The following is a 16251-nucleotide window of genomic DNA, read 5'->3' on the forward strand; positions in this document are numbered from 1 at the left end:
TTTAGTTAAATGTCAAAGAAAATACTAACTGCAAAATATATTCACGAATATCAGCAATAAAGAACAAAAGCAGATTAAATCTATACATAAAAAAATGCAATTTATTTAATTTACAAAATATAAACATCAACAATAAGTGCAAACACTTATTTATAATATAATACATAATGTTCACAAAATGTAATTTTCTGCTAACTGGAATGATCAGGAAAATTAACAGAATGATTCAATAAATTAAATTTTTAATTTCATAAATCAAATTTAATAACTAATTGTATTTTATCATCAATTACAGAAAATTACTACTTTTACCATACAAAATTCTTCTTTTAAACCTTTTTAAGGATTGTTGTCACTAATATATTAAGAAATGATCATTAAATCAAATCCTATCAAAAATGATGGTAAAAACAAATGACTTAAATCATTCATAAGACTAATAATAATAAATCACATTATTCAAATATTATGAAAGTAAAAGTATTTGCATTTTGCTAAATGTTCATCCCCATGTGCATTTAGTACTTGTATTTACATTATTTGTATTTGTTGTACATTTATCACTATCAAAGAATTTTCAGCACTTTCAAATAGTATGACAGTAAGAAAAGAAAAAGAAAAATGAAATGCTTATTTGATCAAACTGAAAAGAATAGCTAATCTCAGAAATGCATCATATAAATGGAATGCCACATATTATAATGGAAAGACAAAATAAACAATCACAAATAAACAAAGAAGAATAAGAAATTGTATGTATTTTCAGAAACAAAGTATATGTACCTATCTTCATAGCAAAGACACAATGTGTAATAACGAATAATTCCATAAAATACATTTGAGAATTCAAACACTGAATCTGACTCTGAAAAAATCCTTAAAACTGATATTGAATTATATTTTTTTCATTTATTCAAATTGATTAATTTGTTCTATAAATTAGCTACCAACATACTAATAAAATCATGACCCCAAAGAATTAAAGGGGGTTAATATTTTATGTAAAATGATTGAAATAAAAACTTTATTTTTTCAATAATGTTTATTAATTTTATAAAATTAAAAAGTGGTAAAAGGTTTCACATTTCTAATTTTTCTATTCATATGAAACTCTCACTATATCTTTCTCTAGATATATAGGTAGATAGATAAATAGCAATATCATAATATAAAACAACAAAATTATGTGAAAGAGTTAATTTCAAAATAAAAATTAATGTATCTTACATAATTAGCTCAATGAATTGAAAGGAAAAATATATCATATAAAAATAAAACAAGGCATTTAAATGAATCAAATTTTATATTAATAAACTACATATATTGATAAAAATCAAAATTCAAATTGCAATTTGAATAAATATTAAATTACAAATAGAACAACTTTCTATTTAGCTTCATGGTGCATCTCAAAAAATCTATTTTTGTATTTAGCCACATTTTTTTGAATAATATTAAGAGACTCCATTAAACATAGCAAAATAAATTATATTAAGTTTTTTACTTTAATGAAAGAGAGTGCAACAGCTTGAATTTTTTGAACTTAAGAGCAAAATAGTCTCATTAATTCCAGAAGACATTAATTCATCATACGATGCAACAGTTAAAGCTACTTCAGTTGTATTTCTGTTTACCATTTCTGAAATTGATGTAAATGCACCCACAACTAGTCCAAACAGTCCAAGACCACATAGAAACATGTCAACAGCTATGAGTGCTTTTTTATACCCTATAAAAAATAAATAGAAATTAATGACATATTTTTGATTAAAGCGTATAAGAATAATAATACATAATAATAAAAAAAATTAAGCCTTTTGATACATAAATACTCTAAAGGAAAGACTTATGAATTAATAAATTTGAGAGGAGACCTACTATAAAAAACTTAAATTAAAAAAAAATTAATTGGATTTGCTTAGCACTATTCTGACAAATTTAGTAAACTGTAATTGAAAGAAATACCATATAAAATCATTTTTATAATAATTATTTACATAATTTTATATTAATATTTTTAAATAATTATTAATATTGCATTTTCATTTATTTTAACAAATAAAAATGATTAAATTTATAAATGTCAGCTTCATGATATTTAAAATCATAAGATATTTAATTAAATATATTTTTTAAAGATTTACTTAGTTTTAAATCATGATCCATTTGTCTAGGCCATATGTATATCACCTAAGAATGATGAAGCAATGAAAATGGCTTGAATTTCAAGGCAACATTGTAATCTATTATTGGAAATTTGGTTTTAAAAAATCAAAGCTTAGTATGATTATTAAATTGATATCATTAAAATAATTTTTTTAAAATTTTGAAACTGTATAAAATACATTCTTTATAAATATTTTGAAATGTTATCACAGAAAAATGCATGAATTCAACTCAGTTTTTATTTGATTAAAATTTAAAAAAATGCTTTGAAGTGTACATTTACACTCTCCGATATATATATATATATATATATATGCCAAATTTGATAGTTGTAGATCAAAGAGTCTGGCCTGTAGAGCACTACCACACACACTCACATATTTATCTTTAACAGTAAGAGAGATAGATATACAATCAATATCAATGAATTAATGAATTCAATTAATGTCGCTAAAATTTTAGGTCCAACATTTACTAATAGTGTACATTTTACATGATGAAAATTTTTTGATAAAATTGCTAGCATCATCTAATAAGATTAAGCAACTAGTAGGTTACTGTATTTACATCTGCAATTAAGAATTAAAGAAAATTATGACATGTTAGCAGATGAGGCAAAATAATAATAATAATAGTAATCTTGAAAAACACTGTCTATAAATTACTGTTTTCAGAAAAATTTTAGTATTTCACCTGCTTTCCATTGCAGAAAATAAAATAAAAAATATGAAGAAGTTTTAAATACTTATAAATCTTATCAAAAAAGTTACTTACTAATATCATCATATTTTAAAATTGTGACAATATGAATTAAAGTTGGAAGAATAAGAGCCAAACAACTACTGGCAACAGAACCAACAAATGAAATGACTAAATCTAACATGGGCACTCCAACTGCAATGCCAACTAAAGGAAAAAGATATGAATAAGTACAATAATGATAATGAAATAATTAATATTTTAAAATAAAAGAATACTTTCTAAATATTATATAGCTTTAATTACTCTTTAGATATTTAAAATAATGTTATGATCAGCATCTTTAATCAGCTGAATAGTTAACATAATTCTTCGCATAATTTAATAATAGGATTCAGAAGTGTAAGTTTTGTCAGCAGGTATTTGGATTAAAATTATCCATATTATTCAAACTTAATAATATTATATTAATATTATCCAAATTATTTAATATTAGATTGAAAAAACTATTTAGCTCAATGTTACAAAAGAAATAACAGAATTTTTTTGATTTTTCTTTCTTGTATTATGAATCTTTTGATTATTTATTGGGAAAGAATGTTCATAATAATAGGTTTTCAATAACAATTGTATTTCAGGATAAATGAATTGAATTTCTATTTATTTCATTTAACATCAAAAGCAAAGCATATTTTTATTAATTCCAATGTTGTTTTTAAATAAAAAAAAAACTCAAAATTTATGAAGGAAATATTGACAATGTAGATGTTATCAATCATAAGCAATTTTCATAATGATATATAACTTTAATATATAATGATATGATATTGAAGAGAAAGTTCTTGCATTATTACACATAAAGTTTCATAATGAAGTACAGAATAAGAGAAATACTTCGAGTATTTGAATAAAGTTCAAAGCTAAAATATTCTTTGTAAAATTCCCTTCTAGTCATAAAATGTCAAAAAAAGAAAAAAGAAGCTATAGGAAAGGTTTAAAATCTTACATTGACACAGTATTCCTACTGAAGTTATATATTTACTTACAAATGAAGCATATTAATATGCTTATATATTAATATACTTTAAGAAGTTATATATATATTTTACACATAATTATTAAATCAAAATGCATGAGGGAAAATAAATTGACACTAATTGAAATAATTTTTAAAAGCAACTTTTCTACAGATATTTATTTATTTTGATAACAAAAAAATATAATGCACGGGAAGTATTAATCACAATTAAATGTTACAACAATTAATATAACCAATATCAAATGTGAACTCCCACAATTGTGATACTGATTTTATCATAAGACAATTTAATAACTTTTAATGGCCTATAACAAATTCTACTAAAACATGCAGTACAATCTATAGAAATATATGCATTTCAAATAAAATTACTTACATGTAATGCACACAAGAAATGTTCTTATAATCCAATCTATGGTAAGCTCACCACATCTATTGCATCCATCAGAGACTAATTTCCTTTTCAAGTATGGCAATATAAATGTAAATGGTACATACATCTGTAAAGGATATGATAAAAAGATGGCCAAGGCAAACAACAATCTAATTACTTCACTGAAGCTAAAGAAACAAATGTAAAAAAATGAAGTGAAAAAATTAAAAATATATTTTAAAAAAATTAATTAAAAATAATAAGTAAAATTTTTAGCAAGAATAGCATTTCTGAATCTAAAATGTCAAAAGCATTCAAATAATTTAATGAAAATATTGAAGCATAATTATTTCAACCCTAATGATTCAACATAACTGAAATAAATATTTTTCACACAATATCAATCAATTTTTGTTGTATTATAATTTAATAACTATATAAAAGTTATGAAAGAAAAGATAATATGAATGATGATATTTTAGTTGCATACACAGTATATGCAAGCTTATTTATTTATATTATATATATATGGAACCATTTTAAAACTATTAATCAATCTTTATGATTAATTTTAAGACATGAGGTTCACAAAAATCTTTATTAATTACAGACTATTAAAATGGGAAAAAAAATACATGTTTAAATATTTATTGCTATTTTGTAAAATAATGTTTACAGCCAAAATATCCATTTGATATCATGCCAATCTATGTTCATGCTCTTTATTGAATGCACTAATTATCAATTTCTTTCCACCAAACTTTCATTTATTGCTGCACCAAAATGAATTCAAATTTGTCCATAGGGATGTTATCGTTTTTAATCCTATGAAAATGATTACAAAACTGAACCAATTTCCATAAATGGTGCAACAGACTTATAAGAAGCAATCATTAGATGTGAAGATAAAAAATTCTTGAATGTAAATTTTTTCAGAAAAGATATGATTAAAATAAAAGAGACATACAAATGTTAGATATTTTGTGCATAATTTGTGGGATTAATATTGCCTTCAATAAATTTTGCATGTTTTAATTTTGTAACCATATTAGTATTTCTAAGCATATTGGCAATAAAACTATACACAACAGAAATACATGAGTTTGTATGATGAAAATCTCATTTGTACATAGGTTTTGAACTGATTAAAGAAACAAGGAAAATGAATTATGATCTTCGTCTACTTAAACAAATTAAAATATCTACATGCTAAAGGTATTTGGATACAAGATAAGGCAAAAAGCTAAGACAGATATTTGAAAATTTTTAACACATTTTATGAAATTCTGAGGTTAAAAATCTCATATGACTTATTCTTATGAATATCATCTGGATAGTTATAAAAAAGGAAACATTGCCAGTTTATTATTGACTTGAAATCCATATGGTTTACCAATTTAACTGAAAATTAAACCCTTTGGGAAAATTAAGCTTTTCTAACGAACAAATTTATTTTTGTTTGTAAAATTATTTTTTAAAAATGCTCTTTCATACAAAAAAATATATTTCAGGTGTACATCAATTACTTCAAATAAATCAATATGATTACAGAGTAAAGACAGCAATAATAAATTCTCTAAATATAAAACGAGGAAAAAATGGAAAATAAGTAAAGCATTTCAAGATAAAATAGTATATTCTTATTTAAGACAAAATTCTAAAATATGTCATTATGTATTAGTATATTTCAAAAAATTATTTAATCCTTTAAAGTTTACTATGTTTTGTTTTTAAAAAAATATGTGACTGAATTTTACCACCATGAAATAATATATTTTGCACATAAAGTATTTTTACAGGTCTGAGTTTTTCACAAATGATTTCAAATGTGAATAAATAGTGGTAATGATAGGGAATAGAAATATTATTTTTTTCAGTGCAGTACCTGGAAATACACTTTTCTTCTTAAATGTTTTTATATTCCATGATGTGTTTTTTTTTTTGTTTGTTTGTTTGTTTTTCCTTGGCATGACAAGATTAATTTATCTCACTTTTTTGTAGCTATAATAAATGGTAAAATAGCATTTGTAAAGAGATTTTGTTTTGAATATATTTATTAAATATTAAAGATTTTCTTTCTCAAGCATCACTCCAAAATTCATTTTTTTACAAATGAAACTAAAAGTAATTTACTGTCAAAACATGAATCATTTTAAAAAGTTATATTTTTGTGAAAAAAAAAAAAATCTGAAAAAGGTGGGACACATGCCTTTGTGTCCTTCAAAATGTTATTATTAATATTTTTTTTTTTACAAATAATCAAAATTATCTGATTAAGGTAGTATTTTGATAATCTGAATAAAATATAGTTAAGAATAATATAAACATAATTATGATCATTCAAATAAATAGATAAGAAAAGTTCTAAATAAAGAACTTACCATCCTACTGGAAGGTTAAATGTAATGCTAGGCTTTACATCAGCACCATATTTAATATAACCACAAATACCAATCAGAAGATACAAGAGTACAACAATTGCCATACCTATGTTCACAATTTTTCTGAAACTCTTTTTTTTTTTCATTTCATTTTCCAGTGGTAAAACCTGTCACAAAACAAGAAAATAGAGACCAACATTATAGCATCTACATACATTATTTTTGATATTATAAACTTATTTAAAGCACAATTATCAGCTAATTGACATTGATGTATATTTGAATAAATAGATTATTCTACATCAATGTAAGGTTTATTAGCTAGGTAGCAATCCTCTACAAACTTGGTGATAATTTTAAAAAGAAACAAAAATCCATCTCTTTCTTTAATCTCATTTTTAAAAAAAAAAAATTAATACTCCTTCTGATAATTAAAGAATTAAAGTAAAACCTTTTCTAAAATCAAATTAATGGATATTCCTAAACTTCTAGGGCAACAATATTCCAATTAAAAAAATGGAAAGGAGACAATCATTCTAAGTATATTAATAATTAGAAATAAAAATTTGTTTAGTCTATCCTCAAAATCAGAATTAATTATCAAATATTAAATCATGAGATTTTCTTCCATTGCTGAAGGCTTAAATGCAAGATTCTGTTAATTATCTCTGCAATTTATAAAAGGAATTAAAAAGTATAGTTACAATATAAGTATAGTTACAATGTTGAAAATCAATGAATTGCACATTTATATTTTTAATAGATGTAAGACATCTGCACTAGTCTTCATTAGAAAGATCATATAATCTCTGAACTGAATATATAAATAACATGTGTTAATGTCTAACAATCATGGACATAAAGTTGTACCTAAATGATTGAATTGGAATTAAATATAACCTCTATTCCCAGTGAATCAGCTGGTTGCCAAAGCAACTAATTTGAAATAAATATATTGCACATTAAAATAAATTTGAAGTCTAGTATAACAAAATACAAAGTTTTAGATAGTTTAAAATTCTTGCTTGGAATTGATAAAAATTATAATTCAAACTAACTGCTTCATAATTCTTACTTGTGTACATCTAATTTATAATAGAGCAAAGCAACATCTATAATTTCTAAATGACACTGAAAAGTATTGTTGAAAGAAACATGAAATATAAAGTCATATAAAATGTAATTAAACAGAGTTAAAAGAGTTAAAAATGTAATATCAAGTCCTATTAAATTTTTAAATATATGGTATAAAATATTATATAAATATGATGTATATATGATAAATAATATAGTATTAAATGTATAATGTCTTGAGATAAAAGATATTTGAATCAATCTAATTTCAAACACACATTAAGAATTATAATTATTTAAGAGAAGAAAATAGAAAAACTTACAGAATGAAGTAAGGAAGTTTTAATTAATAACTTGAATACAAAAATATATTTTAAGGCTTAATAATATTATTACTAACCACTCCTATGCCTTCAAAGCTAAACATGGCAGTGCCAAAGAACAGTGGCCATTTCCGGACAGGCGCAATGTAAGGTATAATACTATCACTGAAAGGGCCAGTAACAAAATACATAAACATCATGAAAAGCCCAACACTTTGCAGACCAACTGCTGTTGTTGAAACACTGGTTAACATATCAAGGTTAGGTATGAAATTCAAAAGAATCATAAATGGCAGTTCAATAGCCATAATGGTGGTAGTATTCAGTGAAGTAAAAACCTTCATATTTAAAGAAACCTGGAAAAATAAAAAACAAAATTTAAGAGAAAACCTTATTATTGAAGGTTTTATTATATTGGTTAGTTATTAAAAGGTTTATTATTACTGAAGATTTGATACATAAAGCATTGGTTAAATGAACCAATGCTTAATGTACCAATCTGTTTATCAATACCTGCAGATAAATAATATAACTATATTGCTGCATGCAATACATACACAAGGAATGAATTAATGTAATCAGAATACTTACATGCAATTTTTTGTTTTTATTGATCCCTGCTCTAAAATGATAAGTATATTTTTTTCCTGTTAAACTAAAAAATAATCATCAAATAAATGCTATATAAAACCTATTAATAAACAAAATGTGAAATGATATTCATTTTTTATCTATCTATCTTTCATTCTCAGTTTATTTTTTTAAATAGATTTTAAAGTATTTAACAAGTTTGTAGAATTAAAAAGAAATTTTTTTCATATGGAATATTTTTTTACAGTATAAAAAGTTTTTTTAGTCATTTCTAAACAATGTAATTCAATACAAAAAATATGAGGAAAGTTAAATATATGATATATTTTATGAATTTTTAAATGAACAATCATGACAAAACTTTATCAAAACAGAAGGTATTATTTAACAAAGTAATAAATATATTTTTTTTAAAAAAATAAGAAGAAGAAAGTTTAAGCATCTGCTATTTTAAGCACAGCCTTAAGAATTAAGAAAAAAATCAGATTTTATCAAATAGTTTTAAAAAATGGAACTTTTCTCACTATGAAAACTTTTTATTTTTAAAATATTTATAATATGCATTAAGAGTTAAAAACTAAAAAGTGTATTCTGAATTATTAAAATCCAAATATGATAAATTTAATATAATTAAATGGAAATTGTAGTACCAAATTTTACACAGCAGAAATCAACAAAATTGTTGAGCATATTTTAAAAACATTCTTTTAAGTGCATTTAATCAAACAGTCAATAATGCCTAAAAAATTCTTTATTTTTGCTTGAAACTTTTATTTTATTTACATTCGTAATGGATCTGATAGCTTGATCTTTAAACAGCAATTTCACTCAAACTTCGCTTATATTAAATCATTGTATCAATATAAAAAACATAAGCAGTTCAATCATTTTGCAAAAGCATTTTTATGTAAAATAATTCGTTAGGAGAAAGGATTCAGTGATAATAATTTATGAAGATATTAAGTTTTTTTTTTTTTTTTTTTAAATTATATTTGCATTATCAGACAACAAATATTTTTGAAAAGAGTATCAGTAGCATATGTGGGTAAACTTTAGGTTAATACAAACACATGATTTTAAATTGATAGCTCTTTATTTTATACATGTTCAATATTAAAGCTTCAGTGAATGTAGATAATTAAATCAGGAAATTATTGCATCTTGTTTTGAAAAACATAACCCTAATAAGACAATAGATGTGTACACTACAAATTCATTTAATGGTGAATTAATGTCTTCTGATTTATTAATGCATTTTCTCCAAATTTTGAAATGTAACTAGAGCAAATATGGAATATATTGTCTTATTTTACATTGATTCTTGCGGAGGAGGGGATTGTTTAGCTTAATGAGATTTTGCATTGAGAGTAAGATATGGGAATGAAATATGCTTCTTAAGCAAGATTCAACTATAAGAGCTATACATAATCAAACACCATAAACATTATATTTCTACCAATAAAATAAGATAAATATACATATGATTATGTTGGTGTTCTTCAAGACAGAATCGAATTTTTGTTCATATATACTTGAAAGATGAAAACGTGCACCTCAGAGCAATTTTAATCAGAATTTCATTTAATTAAAAATTGCACAAAATATAAATGTTTTTCCATGATAACCCCACCACCACAAAACATTACTGAAAAGGAATGAATTTTTATTTTTCTTAAAATTATATATATATATATATATATATATATATATATATATACAATAATATTAATTTAATAGTTTTGCACATTTTTCTTGAATTCTGACTATCTTTAAAACTATTCTTCATCTAATTTATAACAATCGATTACATTTTTGAACTGAAAACTTAAGCATTTTCTTTGTTTCATCAAATATATAATCAGTTGGGTTTTTTTCTCCAAAGTTAATTATGTTCAATATTTGTATATTTCAATATTTCCTATTCAATATTTGTATTTGTATTTTGTCCAATATTTGTATTTGTATTTTGTCCAATATTTGTATAATCAATATTTGTGTAGTTTCCATGATGAATAAGAAAGTGAAATGACAGTACCATAAAAGTTAGATGATATATGTTAGAATTTTTTTTTTTTTTTTAATCTTGCTATGATTCCTCAGGATTTTAATCTATTAAGTTATTTAATATATACAAAGAAGATAAGAGATATAAAGCTATTAATCGCATGGTACTTTAATGTCTGTTGCAGTATAAAATTTAAAAAAAAAAAGTTTTTTTTTTTTTTTTTTTTTTTTTTTTTGAGGGAGTGAATAGTTACACATAAGAGATTTAACTGAAAGTAAACAAAACAACAGTCCTGATGAAGCACTTGGTTGTTAAGGGACAACTATTTTTTAAAAATATTAAAGACGAATGTGTGTACGTGCAGGCTGGTACTCTAGAGGCTAGACTGTTTGTTCTGCAGCTACAAAACTTAGCAAATTTTAGAATTTTAATTAATTAAAAGCTAGTCAAAATTTTAGCATTTTTCTGAAATAATTTTCAAAAAATTATTGCACATTTTAAGAGTTAAAAAAATATTTTTTTTAATGATACCAATTAAATATTCGTGTTAATTTTTCCTAAATTTTGAAAAGTTTTTAAAAATATTTTTTTTCTCTAATTTTTAAAAGCAGATCACAATTTTAATCTGAAATTAAAACTGTTTTCATTGTTTCATCAAATATTTAATTACACAATTTGCTTTCATTGTAGAAAGCTAAATATTTTGTTTAATGTCTGTGCAGTTTACAAGGCAAATAAAAACATGAAATTAGTATATTTCAAAATTTAGAAGAAAGAATAACCATACATTTAAGCTTTTAATAGTGATATGCTGTCATGAGACTGGTCTCATTAGAATGGTTCATGTAAACAATAAATAAAGCATAATATAATTATAATATCACGGATTCAATGTCAATCTATTTGGCGAAATCACGGATATGGAATTATATCTAAAAAAATTATATGAAATCAAATGTAGAAGCAACTAGTATATAGTATAATCAAATATTAATCTTCATCAGTTAAACAATCAGTGTGGATATAAGTTGACAAAATAAAATTAAATTGACCAGAAGTTTTTTTTTAAAAAAAATGCTTTAAAAGCTATGATAACTGTACTATTTCATAACAAAAATGAACTCCAGCAATTATTTTATGCACACTGTCTAATTATTTCTTAAGAGTTTATTTTCCATCAGAATCCACGAAATATCTTTTTTTAATCTTTTTATTATAAACCAAAACTGAAAAGATCATTAATATCAGAATATATTTGGAAAAAAAAATTAAAAGATATAAATTAATTAATAGTTCAAACCACACATCATAAATGTTACTTCAAAGAAAAAGCAGAAATTAAAAACATAAAACAGAAGGAAACTATTTTTACCTCATGTAAACTCTGTCCAACAAAAAGGAAATAAACACAACAAAATCCAAATTGTGTTAATACCAATAAGAGATTAACAGCAAATCTTTGGGAAAAAAAATTAATTAATAGTGAATTTAGTAGTTGATGGCAAGCAGGCAAAAATGAACAAAAAAATACAAAACAATAGCTTAATGTAAAATAGTCATTTAAGTAAAGAGAAACAAAAAAATTGAAGTGGCGGACCATATCTAAATTGCACATACGACAAGTAAAAGAAGGGATACAAATAAAAACTAAAAAAAAAAAGGTATTAAATCTCGAACACGATTTTTTTTCCTTTGAAAAATTACAGAAGGCAATTCGTAACAACTGTATTTCAAATATTTTACCAGTTTACATAAAAAATTCTTAAAACAGCTGAACTAAGACTATTTTCAAAATAAGAAAATTTCGAATTAAACAAAGGAAAAGACATTTAAACTATCTAATTTGGCATACTTTATACATAAAGTGTATTTCATACAAGAAGAAAATCCAATAACTTACCTCATATAAGAAGCCCATGAGCGGAAATATTGTGGGCCATGACGGAATGCTTCAAATGCAGTGTTAGCATAATCCAGAGATCTTAGGAGGAAAATGTATTAATAAGAAAACAGAAATAATTTAATAAATGAACATTAAATTGTACAAAATAATAATAACATACATATTGCAAATAAACTCTGAAAGTTTTAAAAAATGTCATTATCCATAGAGTGCAAATTATATTTATTTGCAAACAAAACAGTAAAAAACAATATGAAAAGACAAATCAAAATACATTAAATTTTCTTACGAATTTTCTTCAGAAACTTGATTTGCACTGCCTTGTGTATTGACACTTTGATCATATGTTCTGAAATCAGGAAATAAAAATCTATCAATAATACAAAAAGGTACTGATATAAAGTAAACATAACATAATTACAGGAGAAAATATGAAATATAAAAAATCAGGTGATGAATTTTAAAAATATAAAATGGATAAAATGAATAGCATTATATTATAAATATCAGATAAATTTCCAATTTAAATTTTAAAATAAGTTTCCTTTTTTCCAAAAGACTTACTCTTAAAATTTAATAATTTTTCTAATGCATTTACTAAAATCATTTTTTGTATCATAATAACAGTGAATGGTCAGAAATGAAATAATAATAAAAAAAAGAGAGAAAGGAATTTCTATCTAACATAAATCAAGCTTTCTAAAAAAATTTATTACTTATATTTATTCCTTTCATTACATTTTAATCTTGAACAATCATGCATTAAGTAACCATTGAATTTATATTTTAAAAGTCTGTTTCATTTTATAATTCATATATATTATTAATCAAAAATATATAATTGATTGATTCATAAATCACTGTCATTTCTAGGGCTAATTGAACTATGTATTCTAGGGTGATTTATTTCATAAGATTACAGGAAATAAGACATTGAAATAAATGACTTTTTCTTATGGCAACAATTTCATTTAATGTAGCTGAGACCAGATCAAATTGATTACGATAAAATTAAATCAATACAAGTACATTAAAGGAAAAATTATTATTATTTGAGAAGCAAAATAATCAATGAAATGTCAATCGAATGTGAAATCAAAATCAATGTGAATGTCAATTGAATCAATTTTTAAAATTATTGATTGAAAAATCTTAAAATGTGAATAATAAGCAAATTGATAAGAAATGGCTTAGGTTAGGAATATTGGAGATTTGTATAATTGGTAAATCACACATCTTTGGTAAAATTGGGTTAAAAAAATAATTGCAAACAGTGAGGAGGGTACATGCCCATTCTCTAACACAAACATGCATGTGAATTATATAAATGAACTACAATCAGTTGTCAATTCCATATCAGTTCAAAAAATAATTTATCAATACCAAATAATGTTGAAATATTTTTACCACTATAATTTAAGAATTTAAAAAAAATCGAAAAAAATATAATCAAACAATTTTTATGCTTCATGTTTTACAATTTAAAAAATGTTCACATAAAAATAACTATTATATGTCAACTTTTTATTAAATCTTCAAATCAGTTTAAAATCATTAATTTGTCCTTAATTTTTATGCCAAACCAAATTACATAAATATTTACAAAAGCATAAATAATAAATATAAAGACAAGAGGGGAAAGGGAAACAATATTATTACAACCAATTTCTTTATTTATTTTAATATTTATTGGAAACTTCAAATACTACATCTCATGAAGATTTTCCTCTATTATTTACATGTTTAAACATGAATATAAACAGTGAGAGAAATAGTGACAAAGTCTGTTAACCCCAGGATGCAAAAAGGTTACAGTTAGTAGAAATCAAAATACTTGATGGCTTGAATGAAGATGCTCTCGATTATTTATCTTTGAGTTCTTATATTGTTTCATTTAGAAAAAAAATGAAACATTATTCTAGAAATTATGGTAAATTCACTAAGTGCCCACTAATAGGTGTTTTTTTATTTTGTTTCTTTGTTGCATCTGAATAACTACAATGTATAGGTAACAGATTTGTTTCTTTTGTGTGAGGGGGAAAAAACCCTGGAAGGCAGTAAGATTTTATAGGTGGAATGTAGGTGGTCAGTTTTATCCAGAAGCTTTCGAAGAAGATAACCCCTATCAAGTGTCAACAGATAACAAAGATCAAATGACAAGCAGAATGTCAGAACTGAGAGTTAATAACAGAAAAATCTTTCTATTACTATCACAATTCATGAATACATTCCCCATATGTGAAGAAATAGGACTAGAGAATAAATTTTATGCTTCCAAAGTAAATTAGAAATAATAAGTGGTGATACAAGTCCCAGTAAGGTTTCAGGGAATACTGAAGTCCCTTAAGATGTGCTAGTCCAAAGGAAGAACTGTTTTTTAAATCATGATATTAATTTAAAAACATCACTCAAAATGGAATAAATTCACCAACTCAAAGATTTCATGAAACAATGACTGATTTGAATTTCCTTACAATAAGAATCACATAATAAAATGTGTTCAAAACTAATTAAAAACATTATTATAAATAAAGAAAAATGCATTCATTAAAAAAATGGCATTATTGAAAAGCTATTTTTTTAAAACTTTTAACAGTGCAAAAAATATTTATGAGATAATATGCTTTATTGTAACAGCAGAAACACTATAAGATTTTGTTATCTTTTAAAATTAAATTTTTAATTAAAATTTTGCTTAATCGGACAGTGAGCCTCTAATATCTAATAAGTAACTTCCTGCAAAATTTCTTATTCAATGATGAAGGTTGACCATTGTGCCAGAGGACTAACCATTATATATATATATATATATATATATATATATATATATATATATATATATATATATATATATATATATATATATATAGCATTGAAAATATATTAATGTTTTCTGAGCTGCAATAAGTTTGTTACATTTCTTATTTCATACTAATTTTACATCTTTCAACGTATTATATTTTTATTAATCCACAGTCAATCCAATTCTAACCAGCATCCCATTCATTTCTAATGTATTCTCCACCTTCTGCAGTCTAATGACCAATCTGAAATGCATCAGGCATGTTATTTAGAATTTTCATCTCATGGTTTCATACTAAGTAGAAATGTGTAAAAAAAAAAAAAAAAATCTGAAATAATTCAGCCTTTTTGGAATAACAATTCCATGCTTCTATATACAATGGTGCTCAATGTTGACAAAAAAAAAAAAAAAAAAAAAAAAAAAAAGGCAGTGGAAATAGAGGCCATTAAATATTAACATGAATTGAAACCTATGGATCTCTTCTCCAAACATTTCCTTTTATCGATTTCATTTCTTGCTATATCTGGAGAAAAAAATATTTAAGCCTATATTTTCAATTTACCTTAATCAATGCTTGGAGAGATTTTTTTAAAAAAATATTTTCCTTACAGTTCTTGTAAAAATTAAACACTTATAAGGACATTTTTTTGTTTCAAAATTAAACTTTTAAGATACTTATTAATGATTTAAAATCCAAGCACAGACATCTTGCAATATAATTACAAAATAAATTTTAAAAAATATTACTGATATCCTTGAGGTATTTCTGAATTGCTTTCCCTTGGCCAAATGCTCACAACTCTATCAGTTGCCCTAATGGAAAGAAGAAGGAAATATATATATATATATATATATATATATATATATATATATATATATATAAGTAACCAATCT

At 23.6% G+C, this 16251-nt stretch overlaps 1 protein-coding gene across 4 annotated transcripts in view; it reads right to left on the bottom strand.

Annotated features, from left to right (window-relative positions):
• Positions 1–1151: 1151 nt before the first annotated feature.
• The window catches only part of LOC129957273 (proton-coupled amino acid transporter 1-like), a 45776-nt gene continuing 30676 nt past the window's right edge, over positions 1152–16251 (bottom strand). For 2 of the 4 annotated variants that reach the window (XM_056069558.1, XM_056069550.1), the window contains exons 6-14: positions 16105–16170; positions 12844–12903; positions 12552–12632; positions 12024–12108; positions 8133–8411; positions 6659–6825; positions 4281–4465; positions 2941–3072; positions 1153–1729 (exon numbers count right to left, since the gene is read on the bottom strand). In XM_056069558.1, coding sequence (XP_055925533.1) covers positions 1506–1729; positions 2941–3072; positions 4281–4465; positions 6659–6825; positions 8133–8411; positions 12024–12108; positions 12552–12632; positions 12844–12903; positions 16105–16170 — 1279 coding nt within the window. In that variant the 3' untranslated portion in view covers positions 1153–1505. Of the gene's footprint in view, positions 1730–2940; positions 3073–4280; positions 4466–6658; positions 6826–8132; positions 8412–12023; positions 12109–12551; positions 12633–12843; positions 12904–16104; positions 16171–16251 lie in introns of all 4 variants that reach the window. The other 2 variants (XM_056069542.1, XM_056069533.1) reach the window with 2 other exon arrangements.

The sequence above is a fragment of the Argiope bruennichi genome, chromosome 2 (genome assembly GCF_947563725.1).
Source record: "Argiope bruennichi chromosome 2, qqArgBrue1.1, whole genome shotgun sequence".
In the NCBI taxonomy this organism is placed as follows: domain Eukaryota; kingdom Metazoa; phylum Arthropoda; class Arachnida; order Araneae; family Araneidae; genus Argiope; species Argiope bruennichi.